General features: G+C 54.6%; 2 protein-coding genes across 4 annotated transcripts in view; one reads left to right on the top strand and one right to left on the bottom strand.

Moving 5' to 3' along the window:
• The window catches only part of CELF3 (CUGBP, Elav-like family member 3), a 6731-nt gene extending 5923 nt beyond the window's left edge, over positions 1 to 808 (top strand). Inside the window, 4 exon segments of the mRNA XM_010566916.1 lie at positions 1 to 59; positions 275 to 344; positions 347 to 493; positions 681 to 808. The exon segment at positions 1 to 59 is cut by the window's left edge and continues 195 nt beyond it. Coding sequence (XP_010565218.1) covers positions 1 to 59; positions 275 to 344; positions 347 to 493; positions 681 to 808 — 404 coding nt within the window.
• Positions 809 to 4653: 3845 nt separating this feature from the next.
• The window catches only part of SNX27 (sorting nexin family member 27), a 33416-nt gene continuing 20792 nt past the window's right edge, over positions 4654 to 17277 (bottom strand). For 2 of the 3 annotated variants that reach the window (XM_010566848.1, XM_010566849.1), the window contains 7 exons: positions 15901 to 16064; positions 14585 to 14674; positions 12079 to 12228; positions 11614 to 11742; positions 11297 to 11356; positions 9315 to 9377; positions 4670 to 8076 (listed from right to left, as the gene is read on the bottom strand). In XM_010566848.1, coding sequence (XP_010565150.1) covers positions 7909 to 8076; positions 9315 to 9377; positions 11297 to 11356; positions 11614 to 11742; positions 12079 to 12228; positions 14585 to 14674; positions 15901 to 16064 — 824 coding nt within the window. In that variant the 3' untranslated portion in view covers positions 4670 to 7908. Of the gene's footprint in view, positions 8077 to 9314; positions 9378 to 11296; positions 11357 to 11613; positions 11743 to 12078; positions 12229 to 14584; positions 14675 to 15900; positions 16065 to 17277 lie in introns of all 3 variants that reach the window. The other variant, XM_010566850.1, reaches the window with a different exon arrangement.

The following is a 17277-nucleotide window of genomic DNA, read 5'->3' as shown; positions in this document are numbered from 1 at the left end:
CCCCCCCCGCAAGGGACCGTCCCCAGGGTGCTGGGCTTGGGGTGCCCCATGCTGCAGAGGCAGGATGCCCCAGGGCATTTGGAGGGACTGGAGGTGGCTCATGGGGGTTGTTGGGGTGCCCCTCCGCTGGGATTTGGGGTTGCCCCATCAAGGAGGCGGGGTTTGGGACTCAGGGTGCCCATAGGGATGTGGCTGCAGGGCAAGGTTTTGGGATGCCCGTGGGGGGGCCAGGGTCCCTATGGGTGGCCAGGGCCAGGTTTCTGGGTGCCCGCAGGTGTATGGGACTGGGTTTGGGGGCGCGGGGCCGGTGCCCCCCCCCGCACCCGCTGTGACGCCGCTCCCTCCACAGGCCCCGAGGGCTGTAACATCTTCATCTACCACCTGCCCCAGGAGTTCGCCGACACCGAGATCCTGCAGATGTTCCTGCCCTTCGGCAACGTCATCTCTGCCAAGGTCTTCGTGGACCGCGCCACCAACCAGAGCAAGTGCTTCGGTAGGGCCACCGCCGCCTGGGGACACTGGGGATGGGGACACCATGGCCGGGGCATGCGGACGCCCCAGCCAGGTGCTGTGGGGTCACCTTGCCCCATGGCAGAGCCCCCCCAGGGCTGTGGAACAGAGGCAGGGGAGGGTTGTGGCCACCCCTGTCCCCATGCCTGATGTCCCCGCTGTCCCCACAGGCTTCGTGAGCTTTGACAACCCGGCCAGTGCCCAAGCGGCCATCCAGGCCATGAACGGCTTCCAGATCGGGATGAAGCGCCTCAAGGTGCAGCTCAAGAGGCCCAAAGACGCCAACCGGCCGTACTGAGCCTGGTGAGCCCCTCCCACCACCCCCTGGGACCCCCTGCTGGGCATCCCTTGGCTGGGAGCCCCACCTGCCCCCCCCCCAGCTCTGCTTAATGCCCCCCATCTTCCTCCCACCCCAGGTCCGGAGGCTCTGGAGCAGCACCCATGGGTGCCTCCCTGTTGCAGAGCAGCCCCCCCCCCCAGCGGTGCCCACAGGGGGCTTGGTCCTGCTGGGGGGGGGGACACACAGACCCCCACATGCTCAGGAAGGATGGACCCCCCCTCCAGGACCGATCTGGACCTCCACCATCCATCCCAGTCCAGGCAGGGCTGGGTGGGCCCTGGGTGCCAGCACCCCCCCAGCATCTGGGTCCAGTCTGCCCTGGGGGGGGCACACCCCCCCAAAGACCCCCCACTCCCCACAGGGACCTGCCCCCCACAGGGGGACCCTGGTTGGAGCTTTTTTCTCACCATACAGGACCAAAACCAGCTCCAAGCCAGGAAGGGGGGGGATCCCTGCTGCGGGGGGGGATGTGTGTGGGGGGACACATGCCCACGGTTGGGGGTACCGGCCCCGGCACCGCCACCCCTCCCAGGTCCCCTGGGTGGCCGTGCCAGGGTGCAGCGGGACCCCCTCCCCGACACACACTGCCACCCCGCTTTGCCCCCACCCCCCCCAACCTGCCTCAGTTTCCCCCCCTCCTTTGCCCATGAGCGCCGGTGGCTGCACTGGCACCAGGTGGGGGGGATGCAGCCCCACGGCACGGCCATGGCCAGGGCGCGCCAGATGCTGTGTGGGCATGCAGCAGCTGAGATTGGGATGCTCCAACACCGGGATCTTCCACCATGGTGATGCACCTGGTGCTGCATGTGGCCAGCATGGCTGAGCCAACGACGTGCCGGGTGCTGGATGGACATGCAGCGGCCAGAGCCAGGACCTGCCAGGCACAAACCAGCCAAATCTGGGAGACAGGCACAGCCGGCATCAGGGCACTGGGAGCCACAGGGACCCGGAGCAGCTGAAGCAGGGACGTGCTGCTGGCAGTGGACAGACATGGGATGTGCCAGTGGACACGAGGCCTCCGGCTCTGCCCGGAACCGCCACAGCGGCCAAAACTGGGGTGTGCCGGGCACCCACCAGCCAAAACGGTGCTGAGTCCAGCACTGTCCAGCCCCGCAGCCTCCCCGCCCCCAGGGACGGTGTCCCTGGCATCCCCTCAAATGGGGACGGTGCCCCCCGGCCTCCCCCAGCTCCACGTTTACACCCGCCGCTCCCTGCTGTAAATAAGGTTTGGGGGGCGCGGGGGCCGGGGCGCTCTCTCTTTCCCCCCCTTTTGGGGGGTTTGGTACCTGCTGAGTTGATTTAGGGGGTGGGACGGGGTGGGGGGCACGGGGCCATTAGCGGGGGGGGACACACGCAGACCCCCGGGAGTTGACGTCTGCGGTTGAGATGCCGCTGCTTAACTTATTTGCTATTTATTGCAGTTACTTTGGATAATTTAATTTTTTTTTCTCTTTTTTTTTCCTCCTCTTTTTTTTTTTTCTGTCTAAATAAAATAAGTTAAAAAAAAAAAAGGCTTAAAGGAGATTTTAAAGCATCCCCAACCCCCCCCCTCAGGGGTGCTGGGGGTGGGGGGGGAGGTGGGACGGAGCAGAGCAGGATCAACCCCAGCGCCCATGGGGAAGAAACACGGCCATGGTTCCCAGTAGTTTCATCAATAAATCAATTTATTTAAAAGAATATGTTACAATTAATTACACTAAGTGACTTTACCAAACAACCAGCATGGTTAGAGACCGAGGAATGAAACACCAGGAGCAGCTGGGGGAGGGAAAGGGGGAGGGGGGGGCTTTTTTTTTTTTTCTTCTTTTTTGTTGTTTTCTTCACATTTCTGACTGACAAATAAAAAATACAAGATACTGCAGTGAAAAGACAATTAGAGTTCTCTCAAATAAATTAAAGAGGATGTGGATGGTAGCGAAATCGGGGCGGGGATGACGACGACATTTCACCGGCTCCAACTCGAACAGGGTCACGGGCGCGATTATTGCTGAGACCTGCCCCTTTCATGCCACTGATGAGCCCTGGCACTGGAGGGGGTGGTGGTGGTGGTCCCCCGCATCTCTCCCAACCCCCACCCGGGGCCTCCGGCAGCACAGGGCTCCCGAGGACAACGGCCCCGGGGCAGGTGAGAGACACGGCCGAGCTCAAATCCAATTACTCGGGCGCTGGGCTAATTAATTCCCTGCTCACGGCCTTTGCTCTCTCCCAGCGCCCCGGCTGCCTGAGGAACCAGGAGGATCCCCCGCACCGAGCTGGAATTTAACCCAAAAAACCACGTGGAGGCTGGGAATACCGGCAGCCCAGTGATGGGGCAGGGGTGGGATTGCGTTCCCATCCGCCCCATGCTGGGGTTTTAAATCCATTTTTTCCTTAATTGCCCCAGGCCACCCTGAAGAGAGAGCGGAGCTGGGGTCACAGCATCTAAAGGCTCCCACCAGGAACACACCGAGCCTGGCTGCACCCCAGCGTTTGTCCTCACCCCATGCCTTCTCCCGACCTGGTGAGAGGCAGATAAACCCCTTCCCAAAACACGGGCAGAAAGGGGAAATCACTACACTAAGCAAGCGCACAGCATTTTCTGCTTGGCATCGCCTCCCTCCCACACCCACGGTGCCTGGGGGGCTGTGAGCATTGCCAAGATGTTCACCCATGCTTGCCCAAGCTCACTTGTGTTCTACATTAGTATTTTGTTCCTCATGGCAGGGGGAAGCAGCAGGACCAGCATCTCCCAAATATCACAAAAGCCACCCCAAACCCAGGGCTGCCTGGGGGAGTGATACAGAAACCAGCCCCAAACCTGCTCAGAGGCAGGAAAAGCAGCTTTTCTACCTTATTTCTCCTCCTCAGCACTGCTCGGCCACCTGAGCCACAGGCAGATCACTCACCATCATGGCTGAAGCCGGCTGGTTTTTGGAAGCACTCTCCGATCTCTCCCAAAAAGCCCAAGGGTCTTGAACCACCGCCCAGATCTGCCAGCCCACGAGGGGAGCAAGGGGAGCAGGCAGCATCCCCCACTCCCCACTTCAGGGTGCCAGGGCGAGGGGACTGATCCTGGAACCCACAAGATCCTACATCCTGGCCACGCCACTAGGCTCCCCTCGCTCCCAGAGCCGGACATCCCCCACGGTCACTCAAAGTCTGCATGAAAATACCCAGAACCAAACCAAAACACAGGAAAAAAAAATAAAGTCAAGAGCTTGTAAACGTGTCAAGGTCCTTGTGCCAGGAGAGGTATTTCCCTGTAACGTTGCTTCTCTGTTATTTTTGTTTTGTTTTGTTTTTTCCTTTTTTTTTTTTCCTTTTTTTCCTCTAAAGTTAGTTTTTAAAAAAACACAATGGGTTGGGAAGAGAAATGTGTGTAAAAATGCAAGCTTAAAAAAGGTACTGCCACCAATATGAAATTTTAAAAGAAATATATATATGTATATACGTGCACAATATTTGTATATATAGCTTTTTAGGGGTGGTTGGTTGGTTTGGGTTTTTTTTGTTTTTTTTTTTTTTTACATACATACATATATATGCCTGAACAGTGCAAATGGATGACATTTCTAGTTCCAGTTGTAAAAAATAAAAGCACAGTCCATCTTCTGGAACAGGACCCAAGTGGAAGGAAGAGACAGAACACCCTCGGGCGATTCCTCTGCCATCCAACACTTTTTCCCCTCTTTTCTCAGCCGAGCCTGTCATTTATCCTAGTTGCTTAATTCCATAAACATGAAGTTCACAAATGGTATTATTATTAATAATATTTAGTTTAAGGGCTTTAATACAATAACAGAATTTTAAGTGTTAATTGGGGGGGGGGGTGTTTACGTTCTTCCATGACGAGGGGCTAAGTGGCTGCATCCCTCTGCTGTGACCTGACCATCTGAAAGATATTCTGAAAGAGAAGAAAAAGGACATTAAAAGTGCGATGTCACTCAGGAAGAGCTGGGTTCGACTCTCCGGCCAAGCTACACTGCAGCCCTATGAGCACAGACGGGACCAGGGGGTGACCCGTGGGGTTTGCCTGTCCCCCAGCCTAAGCATGAGAGCCTGGGGACAGCCAGAACTGCTCCTGGTCCCAACACCGACACCACACAAAGCAAGGGACTCCCTGCAGGGCAAACGTCCTCCCAGCAAACCCCTGCAGATCCCCCCAGCCCCTCACCACCCCGACGGCCCTCAACCCTACTGGCAACGATCCAACCAGCCGGCTCAGGGAGCAGGCAGGGCAAGAAACCAAGGGGCTTGCAGTCAAACTACATCCTACATCTCCAAGAGTTCCCCCCGAGGCAATACTCCTGGAGCAAGGAGCCCTCCCAGCGCCAATGCACATCGCATCCCAGCTCAGGTCGCCCCGGGCTCTAACGCCCTACTGCCACATCCCAGCTTGCTGCGAGCTCCTGGCCTATAACCAGGATGGCAGGAGAGGAGAGGATCTACCCTGCACACACAGCTGTAAGGCTTCCCTGTGCTAAGGGCTCCCAGGGAGCAGATGCCTTCGCTCAACCGGGTGGCAAGAGCTGGGGAAAGCCAGGTCTTACAGGAGCAGACAGGATTTAAGCACCTGTTCCTATATGGGGATTTGCCGTGGCCCTGATGGAGCAGCAGGTTTTGGGAAGGGCAGCTCAGGGGAGCCACCCACCAGATCAAGCTGAGCTGGCATGATTTTGCCATCCTCCTTCTCTGGGCCAACTCTGGGAGAAGATCCCACCTGCATGCTCCTGTGTCCTTGGTGTGGGACCCCTTCCCCACTGCCAGCTTCAGGGCTGCTGAAGTACCCCTGGCCCAGGCAGACATCCCCACCGTCAGCCCTGCTTCCATCCCCCTGCAGGGTCATGTTGGTGTTACCCTTCAGTATTTCAGCACTGAGCAGCCCCACGATGATTCAACCATCCTGCTCTGCCCACCTCTGCATCACACCGGGGTGCTGGACACCCTCCCGGCTGTCCCACGGCATCCTCTGGCTTTCCAGCAACACCTTCATCCAGCCAGGACCAGAGTGGTCCCAGTGGCTGCCAGGATGCACCATGCATGAGGATGCCAGTCGCGTTCAGGGGGAGACCCCGAGCCAAGGGTAGCTCAGGGATAAGGATGAGCCTAGGGTTCAGACACACCAGGGACCTCCTGCTTGGCGTTTGCTGATCTGGAGAGCCATGGCACTTGCTGGAAGCCCTTGATCCGGCATATCCCAGCTCCTCTCTGGCACTAATGAATCCTCCCCGTGCACACGGGACCACGACAGCCAGAGGAGAAGGCAAATAATGCCCTGAAGGAAAGTGGCTCAGCCCAATGGCTGAAGCTCGAGCAGGAGATTAAAGGAGGGCAGGAAGGAGGTCAGGAGGAGCCCTGGGAATTGGACAGATCCCCCCCATGAAGTCCCGTTCTCTCCCAGCTCCACAAGCATCCCTCCCTCTAGAAAAGGGCCAGAGTCTGCAAATAACCCAGATTACGCTTGCAAGAGCTAAACCAAGCTGAGTGGCAGCTCAGCTCTCCCAAAAGGAGGACAGAGCCATTTCCTCGTGTCCCCCCTACCCCAGCTTGGTCACAGGGGTCACCGGTGACTGCCCTCCAACCCATGGCATGGTCTCTCTCCCACAACTTCATCTATAAGGTCTGAGCCACCCCAATGTCCCCAAACAGAGCTTGTCACCTGCAGCAAGCCAGCCTCATCCTCCAAGGAGCCATGCACAGCTCAGCCTCCCTCCTGAGAAGGGACACAACAGGGCCACCATATCCCTCCCCTCAGCACCCAGCATGAGCAGCAGGGACCACAAGGGTCCGACAAAGAGCTGGGCTTTTACTTCTCATCAAGACGGCAGAGCAGCAAAGCCTCAAACCTGCTTTTCCTGAGCACAGCCAGCATTATTGGCCAGCATCTGCAGTTTGGGAGGCAAGTCAGCAGTTTACAGAGCACTAAATATATCTGTAAAGTATCTGCCAAATTCCACCAATCTTTTTATTTTACACTGGGGAAAGAAAATTACTAAGTGACTGGTCAGAAGCAACCTTCTCTCCCCTAACGCTGGTGGAATTGGTAGGAACAGGCAGCATTCAGGGGATACACCGTGCCCCAAAGGGAGCATTGGGGATGGTGGGAGCTGCGGTGGTGATCCACAGAGCACAGCCCAGGGGAGACACCACCCTGAAGCTACAGCCAAGGCCTTCTCTCATTACACCAAGTGAAATCATGCAGACACGTATAAATTGAACGGGAGAAAAATCTATTTCCCTGGCAGGCAACTAATGGGATGTTTAGTACTGAGGAACAACTGATTTAAGAGGGAAGGAAGAGCAATTCCCCTGGTTTCCATTTCCAGATCCATTACTGCGGCCCCAGGAAGAGACATCACAGGCTGCGGGGAAGAGACGATGCTCAGCAAGTGCTGTGAGCTGCTCCTTGACGAGCCCTTGAGCAGCAGCCCCGGCAGGAAGCAGAACTGAGCCCAGCGCAACCCGCAGCCTGTTCCTGTGCCCGCGTGAGCTGGGCTGGCACATGAGCTGCGGCCGCTTGGCTCCCATCTTGGCTCCACGCCTGTGGCTTGATGGGCGCTGGGGCTGCAGCAAGGTGTGGGGCCCAGGGAGGGGAGAAGCGATGGCAGAGGCTGCTCCTTGCAGCTTTTGCTGCATTCCAAGGCTGCATCACGAAGCCCAGAGCCTGGCTCGCAGTACCCAGCTTGCTGGCCGATTGCAACAAATCCTCCCAGGGAGGTCTGTCGCCTTCACTGCTGCCGCTGCCTCCTCCTCCCTGGAGGGAAACCGGTTCACTTGCTGCTGGGGATAAGCAAGGGACAAGTTTTAAGCAGTCCCTGGGAGCCAGCAGCTCTGAGCACAGTTCTTCCACAGCCCCCAGCTCTCCTGACTCACCCACCAGCTCCCCTGCTCAACAAGGCCATTTAAATTTCCAGAGCCAGACAATCCTCAGTCCCTTGCCCTGAGCAAGGCGAAGAGAAGCAGAGTCCCAGCACAGCTAAGGCAAAATGCGTCTCTTTGTTTCTGCAGAGCCACCCTGTTCACCTGTGAGCAGCACGAGCGAATCCCTCTCGGTGTCTCCAGGCTTTGTAGAGAAGACATCAAACACCTGCTTTTAAGTCTGAAGGGGCAACACAGGAACACACACATGACTGCACACAAAACCTTCGCCTTTCTTCCTCAAATACGCCCCATGCAGCACATGCTCGGTGTTTTCGGACTAGAGGGTTTACCCCAGCACAATCACAGGGAGCGTTATCGTGCAGGATCTGTTTGGCAGAGGAAGTATTACACAGGGCGGGAGGCTCCCACACCCCCACGTTTCACGGCTCTTGCCTTAACAGGTGACACATCCCACACCGTCTGCTACAGCTTTCTGTTCAGTCAGACAGGGGCTCTTGCCCTCTTTGATGTCCAACACTTTCTAGCCAACACAACACAACTCCTACCCAAGAGTACCAGTACCGCTGGGGTTAACAACTTTCAGCCTCACTACACGCAATTGCGCTTTCTCTCTTACAAGTTAAATAACCTGCGGCTATTTCCGATGCCTCAGCAAAGAAGTAAAATTTCAAGTGGGAGTACAGCAAAGCGCTGGGTCCATGGTGGTAGAACGGCACTTCTGCATCCCCGTGGAGGATGCTACGAGCCTTCAAGCTTGCAGAGAGGCATCTGCAGAGGCTGTGGCTCCTGGCACACATCACCACAGCAGGGCATTACAGTGTTAGATGACTCTCTGCAAGCCTTGTCCATGTGTACACGACAGCAAAAGTGCTCAGATAAAAGCCTACAAGGGGATATCCTAGAGACAGGCAGACAACTTTCATGGATGCTTCCTGGTGCATCTTGAAGCAATTTAAAGTGTTTAGCTTTAAATCCTGTCCAGGCTGAATGTGCTGCTCTCTGCCCAGCCATTTTCACAAGGAGGGAGGCGCATTTAGAAGGTGCTACAACACAAATGTTTTTGCTTCCTGCCATTAAAGCAGCGCTGTGAACAGTATTTGTCAATCCCTAAAGGTCTTTGCTCCACCACTGCAGAACAACAAGAGAAAAAAACCACATGCCACTAGCCTGTGGCTTGCAGGATCAAGTCTTTGGTCCTTTAAAAGAAGTGCAGAGCCAAAGCGTTTCTCCCCTTTACAACTGTGCCCTTTCCCTCTCCTCCAGGGAGGCGAAGGGAGCCGCAGCTCAGATCTCAGCCATCAGCTGCAGTGTCACATTCCGGGTCATCCAAAGATTGGCAGAGTCCAGGAGACGGGCAAGTCGGGACCACGTGTTTCTACCGTCAGGAAAGAGGCCTTTAAGCGCAAAGCCATCTCTATCCCATGAAAAGCAGCAGTAGGGTATTTTACTTTGCGGGTTCCCTCCAAGGAGAAGCCACTATGAAAGGACACTGTCCTATGCTAACAGGAACTGGAGCAGAGAAGCAGAAGAGACACTACATCCGCAGCAGAGCAGCCAGACTGGCTCAGAGAGCACAGATGCTGTTTGTTTTCAGCCCAATTACCTTGCTGCACATATTGTCTTTACTGCAGTTCTTGTTATCCTTGTCTGTTGCTTCCTCCTCCACCTTTACAAGGGAAAAAAATAAAAAGGGTATAAATAAAAAAGTAGAGCCGGGGGGGACAGGAGGAGACTGAACAGCTGGTGTTGGAGCAGCTGGGAGAGCATCGGGATGGGATCCAGGATGCTCCACAGATGTTGGACACGGGGAGCTACGGAGGAGGTAGGATTCGGAGAATAAGCCAGGCAACCCACTCAGGCAGCTTCTACTTCATGAACCAAGAGCCACAAAGACTTTGTTCCTAGGAGGTACAGAGATGTCACCCCCAGCTGAGACATGAACCCCAGAACCAAGTTCCTCGGCTCTGCACACGGTGCATGGGGAGTGTTCAGTGCTTTACAAAGCCAAACTGTGTAACCACATGCTATTGAGCCTTTCAACCTCCCTCCTACAAGGCTCGGGGCTGGGACAAAGTGGGTCTGGGCTCCAGGGGGACTCCTGACTGCTGCTCCGGCAGTTGTCCACCACGTAAGCGGGCTGATCTGGGACTCTGTGGACTCTGGAGCACAGCCCAGCACCAGGAAGTCTCCCTGCCCCTGCTGGCGTGCAGGTCTCTGGTCACTTGTGGGAGATTCAGCTTCTATCCCTCAAGCTAAGGCAAGCCAAGAATCCCATTTTCTTATTTCCTGGTAAACTATTCCAGATCTATATACTCCTCCATCCTGCTGTGAATATCCTCTGAAGAGCCCAGCTGCTGTGGTCCAGACCCTGCGCTCTCTGCATGTCTCCCACGTGCCTCCCACACCCAGCACGGTGCCAACCCCGGATCCCAGCCACACTGAGGATAAGCACCAACACCCCTGCCCCAAGCTGATGCCCAGCAGGTAGGAAACTTCCAGGTAAGGAAAGAGGGACGCATCATTCCCATTTAGGAGCCTCCAAGACCAGGCAGCTGCGGGGCAGATTTTCCTGGATCGCTATTTCAGACTTGCCGCGTTTAAGCCCTGTTTTAGGTACCCAAATCCATCAGCTGGCAGAGATAAGCCATCAGCGGAAAGGGGAGGGCTGATGCCAACAGCACTGATCAGATCAAGAGCAACAAGAGAGGATCCACCCTCCAACAATTGCTTATCTCTGACCCCACAAGGGAGAGCAACATCTGTGGGACAGCAGAGGCACGGGATGGTGATTCGGTAGCCACGCACAGGGAAAACCTGGGCCAGAGCACCCCAGGGCCAGCTGAGCAAGCTGATTGCACATGGCTTTTCTAGCCACTCTGCCTCTTCCCTGCAAGCAAAGCTGATGGTAGCAGTCCCTGGGATGACAGGCAACCCCAAGGAGGAGCAGCAGATGGACGCAAGGTGATAAAACGTCTCCCTCAAGTGGGAGGAGAGGACAGGGAAAGCGCAGCATCGGGGATGAAGAAGGCAGGGCAGGCTGGCTCATGTGCATCTCCCCACCCGTGGCTCAGAGCAAGGTCTAAGCGCAGCTTTGACAGGAGAAGGCTAAGCAGGCACCTCAGGCTGGGATTCAGGAAAAAAAAAAAAACCAAACTCCAAAACCTCTCTGCACTTCTCAGCAGCTTTTTGGTGAAGGCTCTCACAGCCCTTTCTGAATAATTCAGCAACCTGCATAATCTCTCCAGAGGACGGATATTTTGCCATCTGCATTCGACAGCAGATGCCGGGGAGCGACTGGCCACAGTCACACAGCCTGGGAACTGGTTAACCTGGTCAGCCACACCTGCATGAGGCTTTCCCAGCACCAGGAGCTCCTTGCTCCAGCTGCAACATGAAACACCTACAAAGCCCAGGCCTTTGAAAGCCAGCCAGTCTACCCCCATGCTCCCTAGAGACCCGGTATCACTGCTCTAAGCATCCAATTACTCCCCAGAGAAACTGCTGTTAGGGACCAGGCGGAAACGCTTGCCACTAAAAGCCTTCTGTAAAAGGTGAAGCCGTTCCCCTGCAATTACAGGTTCTTACCTCCTTCCTCCACTTGAGCTCGCAGAAAACCCGTTCGAAGCACTCATGCATGTAGTTGAACTGCAAAGAGAAAGCAGGCATCCCTCAGAGCAGCAAGCAGCCCCAGACAGCTGCCCTGGCTCCCAGCCAGAGGGAGTCTGGCACTGGTTGCCAGCCCAGAGCTCCCCGTACTGCGGGCTCCTCCTGGTGGCCACCGGCCCCTGCATCACCTCCCGCCCCAAAAGCTGGAGCACAGGCTGCTCCTCCAGCTTCTAGAAGGAAAACAAGCAGGTTCTGGGCTTTTCCTTAGCAAATCTGCAAAGAACGGGGCTACTTACATAGGGGGTGAAGATTTTAACCCATCGGGGTTTCTTCTCTCCTCGTGCGTATTCGAAACAAAATGCCATTCCCTCTTCGTCTGTGTCCCACCGCTGCATTTCATCCCATTCAAATGCTATTACCTGGTTCTGAAGGAAGACGAAACCCAGGTGAGGCCAGAGCCCAGCAGACCATGAGGAAGTGCAGGTTTAAGGCAGATCAGGTGGCAAAAGCAAAGCCACACGAAGGGGGAATGTGGATGCCTCGGACAGCCTTGCTGCAGAGACAGGTATGAGCCAGGGAAGCAGCAGTGGAAACACACACTAACACCCACAGAGCAAAATCCCTTTGGAGGCCTCTCAGCTGCAGTCCCGAACCCCCAGAGCTTTAGGGACATGACACTGATGCTCTCTGCCTATAGCAAAGTCGAGGTGGAGGCCAGGGGCTGAGCCCAGCTCCCCAGGACCTCACAGAAACCCCCTTACCTCCAGCTGGCCCTCCTCTGTGCAGGCATGGAGTTTAAAGTGCTTAATGCTGATGGCTGTAATCACATGTCCCTTCCGCCGAGAGTCACAGGAGCAATGGGGGAAGATGATCTCGTTGTAACCCTCACACGTCCGTAACATGTTTAAATACTGCAGAGAGAAAGCTGCAGGCGTTAGCTTGCTCAGACGAATGGAAGGGGACCCCTGCACCCTCCTGCTTCTCACACTGCCTCCACCTTGCACATGCCCTGGTACTAATCACCCCCTTGGAAATCCCTGGCTTTACCCCAGCCCAGGGAAGCTGGATCCCCTCCAAAGGAGACCAAAAACCCACAGGCAGCAGGGCTGTGCTAGGGGAAGGAAGGAGACCCCTCCAGCTGCTCTATTCCCCTCCCCAAATCATTAATCCATCCAGGCACAGATATACACAGAGCATCTCGTGGCTTCGAATGCCAAAAGCCCTTTCCAGGAGAGCTGGTGCAGCCACAGTCACTGATCAGAGTGACCGTGCTCCCCCTGGAAGGGTACAGAGCTGAGCAAACAGCTAAAGCAGCCCCGGGACTGAAAGCACCACTCTTCCTAGATCCATCCTCCTGATCGTTACCGGCTGAAGATGAGATCAGAAAAAGAGGCTGTCGGGCAGCTGTGGGATCCAGGTTTCTCAGAGTCCTTTGATGCAAATGCTCTTGAAACTCATGAAAAGGTCCAAAGAGGTATTTTGGCTATTTTTCTTTCTTTCTGAGTGCAGCCCAGACAAAGCAGCACTGTGAGGACACTGGAGAAGTGCTAGGAGCTCTGAGTCACAGCACAGGACATGGGAAAAGCCAGGAGCTTCTCCAGGGGCCGGTGCTCCAGAGCCTCACAACCTCTCGTTGCATGAGAAAGGTTTACACAGGGCAGAACTACAAAGTCTGAAGTGACTCTTTAACCAAGGAACAAGCCACATCCAGACCAGAGGAAGGAGCCAAATCCTCAAGCATTGTGCTCCAGGCAGGACCCTTAATAACATGGGGCAAGGTAGAGGATGAAGTACTTTGACTTCACAGGGTCTTTGGGACACAGACATTGTCTTCTTGACCTCCTGCTAGACCACAGCCCTACTGCACCTGGTGTACGTGTGTGTGTACATAGATATATATATGCTGGGATATACCCTTTCCAAATATTCAGATCTTTCTTGGGTCATTAGAAAGCCAGCAAGACAAGCAGAAACAAAAGAGCCATGAGATAACCCACAGGAGGAAGCGTCTATGTACTGATCCTTATCATTAGTTAATAATTAACCTTCTTGGCTTAGCATTTCAGATGACCCTTCTGGGGTCTACCCCAAGGTAGTCCCCCAGCAGGGACCCCTCAGAGCTACTGCAGTCAAAGGGGCTTTGAGGAGGGGCCTGACCAAGACCAGTCAAGCTGGAGAAGGGGATCCCAAGGCCGTTGTTCTTCGAGAGCAGCCAAGCTGGCTACAAGAACGCAGGGAGGGTGCAGCAAGTCAGGGAAAGGGCAGCCTGCGTTTATTCGGTACCAGCAGCCCTGAGCAACCTAGGAAGTTATTTACAAGTCAGATTCTTCTGTTGTTTGATCTTCAAGCCAAGCCTGCATCTGACAGATGAGCTCAGGGCATCCCCTTCACTCCCCCACATCCATGCCAGGCAGGCTCATCGAGTCATACCAAGCCCCCAAGCATTTGCTGGGCAAGGTGATAAAGGCAGAAAATCCCTGATCAGACAGCGAGCTCTGACACAGGATTTGCAATCTTGGAAGACTTGTGCCGGACAAAAAAAACCCCAAAAACTAAGGCACGGAGGGGGCAGCAACTCGCATTACGAGCACACCAGGACCCACCCCTCCTTTGGCTAGCCCAGCATCACCAACTCAGAGGCAGTGTTGAGGCAGAAAGAGACCTTTGCCTCTCAATTACTAGGAAGAAAGAGCCATCCCTGAAGGGCTGCAGATGAAGGATTGCTACATCACATGTTAAGCACCTCACCTTTCAACATTGGCAATAACCCACAAGGTTTTATCGCTGCCTTGTTTGGAGCCAAGTCAATAGCTGATCTTGCCAAGGACAAGCCGCTGTTCAAACGTGCCAGGCACGAGGGGAGGTTTTGGTTCATGCAGCAGCTGACCCTCGGGCACATCCCAGCCCTGCGCCTGGCATTCCTGCATGTCTACACACCCTGCCAACCCCTTCTGTGCTAAGCCGACGCCCCCACAGCTCTCTGTGGTTATTGCTTTCCAAGAAAGATGTGTTTTTCAAGGCTGTGTGCATAGAATGATGGTTTGGGTTGGAAAGGACCTTTGAAGATCATCTAGTCCAACCCCGCTGCCATGGGCAGGGACATCTTCCACTAGCCCAGGTTGCTCAAAGCCCTGTCCAACCTGACCTTGAACACTTACAGGGATGGCGCACCCACAACTTCTCTGGGCAACCTGTTCCAGTGTCTCCTTTCCAAACACAGCATTGCAAACAGGAAGGAAAACAAACAGGACAGGTAGGATAACTCACCATGACCATCTTTCTCTGCTCACACAGCTTCTGTAACTGGTAGGACTTCTCCTCTGCTTTGATGTAGCCTTTCTTGACATCATCAACAGCCTAAACAGGAAAAGGGAAAGGAAACCCAGAAGGTCAGACTAGTGGACTCTTCACTGAGTCACAATGCTTTGCTTTCCCTGGCTGGCCCTGAGGCTGCTTTGAACAGCCAACCCCAATTCACAGCCCCAGAAGGTGACCAATGTCCCCAAACAGGCAGAGGGATGGAGAGGCTCAAAGAGATGGTTCTCTGCACTCACTGGCTCCTGCCACGAGCCTCTGATTGCCTCGGGGAGCATACAGATGCTTAAGCATCTAGGCGGACTTTGGAAGAATGTCCCCTGGCAAAAGAGGATGGATCTGGAAATGCTGGTACCTGGAATCCTGCTTTTGCCTTCAGGCACAGGCAGGGACAGGCTGGTACAACTCTTCTTCTCCAGACACACAGGCACAGCCACCTCCAGCAGAGCTGTGCTGGCTTTTACCCACTGTGCTGCTGGAGTGTTGGCAGGAAAATGTGTTTTTCCTTCAGGACTGAGCAGGTACACAGCCCCTTCCTTTCACTCCTCAGCTGCACATCCCAGCAAGAACTCCTGCCCCTGGCACAAAGCGGCTTGTAAAGCTGCCAGCCAGTAAAGATCCAGTCTAGGAGATCAAAGAATTCGACAACTACTGTTTTTATTTCAATTTGTACCAGAGGCTGGTACAGGCTTAGTTCAGAGAGCACTGGGACAGCATTTTTGGTGGTTAAGACAGAGCAGGACTCATCTCACTGAACTTTGCAGATATCTACCTCTGAGCTGGTCATCCTAGACTGGCTTTATACAGGCAATGGGAGAACATGGCTCTTCTCGGACTCGCTTCATCCCAGAGAATCTGCATAAAGTGAAATCACAGGCAGGAACGTCCCCTTTCCTTACGGTGAACAGCGAGAAGTCTGTTCCCCGTCTTCACTGACAACACACAGAACTGAGGAAAACATATCTGACCCAAGGAGTGCAGCCTCCTGTGATCCTTTTAGCTTGCTCTGGGAAGGCAACTTCCTGCAATGACAGCAGCAGAGTCCTGCCTCCCAGGTCAATTGTGACTTGGCCACAAGTTCACCACAGCACCGCTGATTCACCCAACCATGGACTTCTACTCCTTGAAGTTACCCAAGCAGGACTGGCCCTCAATTTCATGCTCTGTTGCCAGTACGCCAAAGGACAGCAGTGTTTGGAGCAGTTCTGGGAGCCAGGCACTTGTGTTGCCTTACCTCCAGTAAAAAATTACAACTCTTGGGCACCTACCTGATGGAAGAAGTAGGTGACTGCCAGGTCGTTGTCATTGAGAAGAACCTCCTCCTCTGTAGTGAAGAGCCATTTTCGGATGGTCAGGCACGTTCCTGGCACTGCTGAGGTGTAGTTCTGCACGTAGAGTTTGTGGGGGAATTCATTGGGCGCCAGTTTGCGCACTGGAAAAAGCACAAGACATTGAGGTCAGCACACAGGCCCACACAGCATCAGCAGCATCATCTGTGACTGGAGCCTGGCTACTGCACAAATCAATGTTGGCGATGCCCTTTAGCTGAGTCAGCCAGGATCGGGACTCCAGCTCTGCTCCAGGGCCCTTTCTTCTCCTCCCTGACTGAATCCAGCTTTTTTCAATACCTACTTCCACACTGTCAGGACCACACCAGTCCCTTGCAATCGCCTCTAGTGCACAGGCAGGAATCTGTGTGAGACTGAACTCCTCTCGGTCATTGGAGAGCTCAGCGCAGCTCTCAAGCATCAGTTCAACAGCCTGACTTCATTCCCTGCTGTGCACAGGGAGGTCCATCCTCCCTAAGCCTTAGGACCTGTGCCCAGGACCTATGCACTGTGCCCACAGTGGAGAAGGTCCACCCCATCCTGGCAGGCTGCCACCAGAGCCTGGACAAAACCCGCTGCATTGCTCAGCCAAGCTGGAGCAGCTGGGCCACCAGCGAGTCCCTGTCGAGACATTTACTGTGTTCAAATATGCTTTACCCAGCTACGATGGACAAAAAAGGCGAGTGCCAGTATGTCTCCATCAGGTAAGGATATGGTCATTATCTTACTGCAGATGGAGCTTATGGTTTCCAGAGAAATTAAATGGAGTGTATCCAGACAGGAGTAAATGTGGATGTTCACAGTGAGTGTCCAAAAAGCACAAGCCATAAAGGTTAACCGAAGTTTTTACTTTCCAGTGCAGTTTGAGAAGTGCAGCACTCACACGAACAAGGAATTAATAGCTCCAGTTAGAGTCTGGCACCATAAAAGCTTCCTGCATGAGACTGCAAGTGTGCTGCAGCGTCCCATCTCCCAAGAGCAGGTATTCCCAATTGGGGCTCCCTGCACACAGCCCTGCTTCAGCAATGTGGAAACACGTCGACCCTCCAGCCCTGGTCTTCCCTCCCTCTGTCCGTGTCCTGCTCTGTCACACCAGCACCCGGTAACTCTCAAAAAGTGACCACGAACCCGATGGCAGAGGCAGTTCTGTGATGCCAACACTTTTACAGGAGGTTGGTGACCTTGGCTGCCCCAGGGTCAGCATCTGAATGCAAACCCAGCTTGTTCTGTGAGATGAGTCATTTTAGGAGGTCTCAGAAGCTAAAAATCACCCCTTCTGCTCAGCCAGAATCTTGTAAGCACAAGCAACAGCCCTAG

Source organism: Haliaeetus leucocephalus, unplaced genomic scaffold, assembly GCF_000737465.1.
Source record: "Haliaeetus leucocephalus isolate CR32 unplaced genomic scaffold, Haliaeetus_leucocephalus-4.0 Scaffold219, whole genome shotgun sequence".
NCBI lineage: Eukaryota > Metazoa > Chordata > Aves > Accipitriformes > Accipitridae > Haliaeetus > Haliaeetus leucocephalus.
Note: the sequence above shows the minus strand (reverse complement) of the source record. Positions and strands in the feature narration are given on the sequence as shown.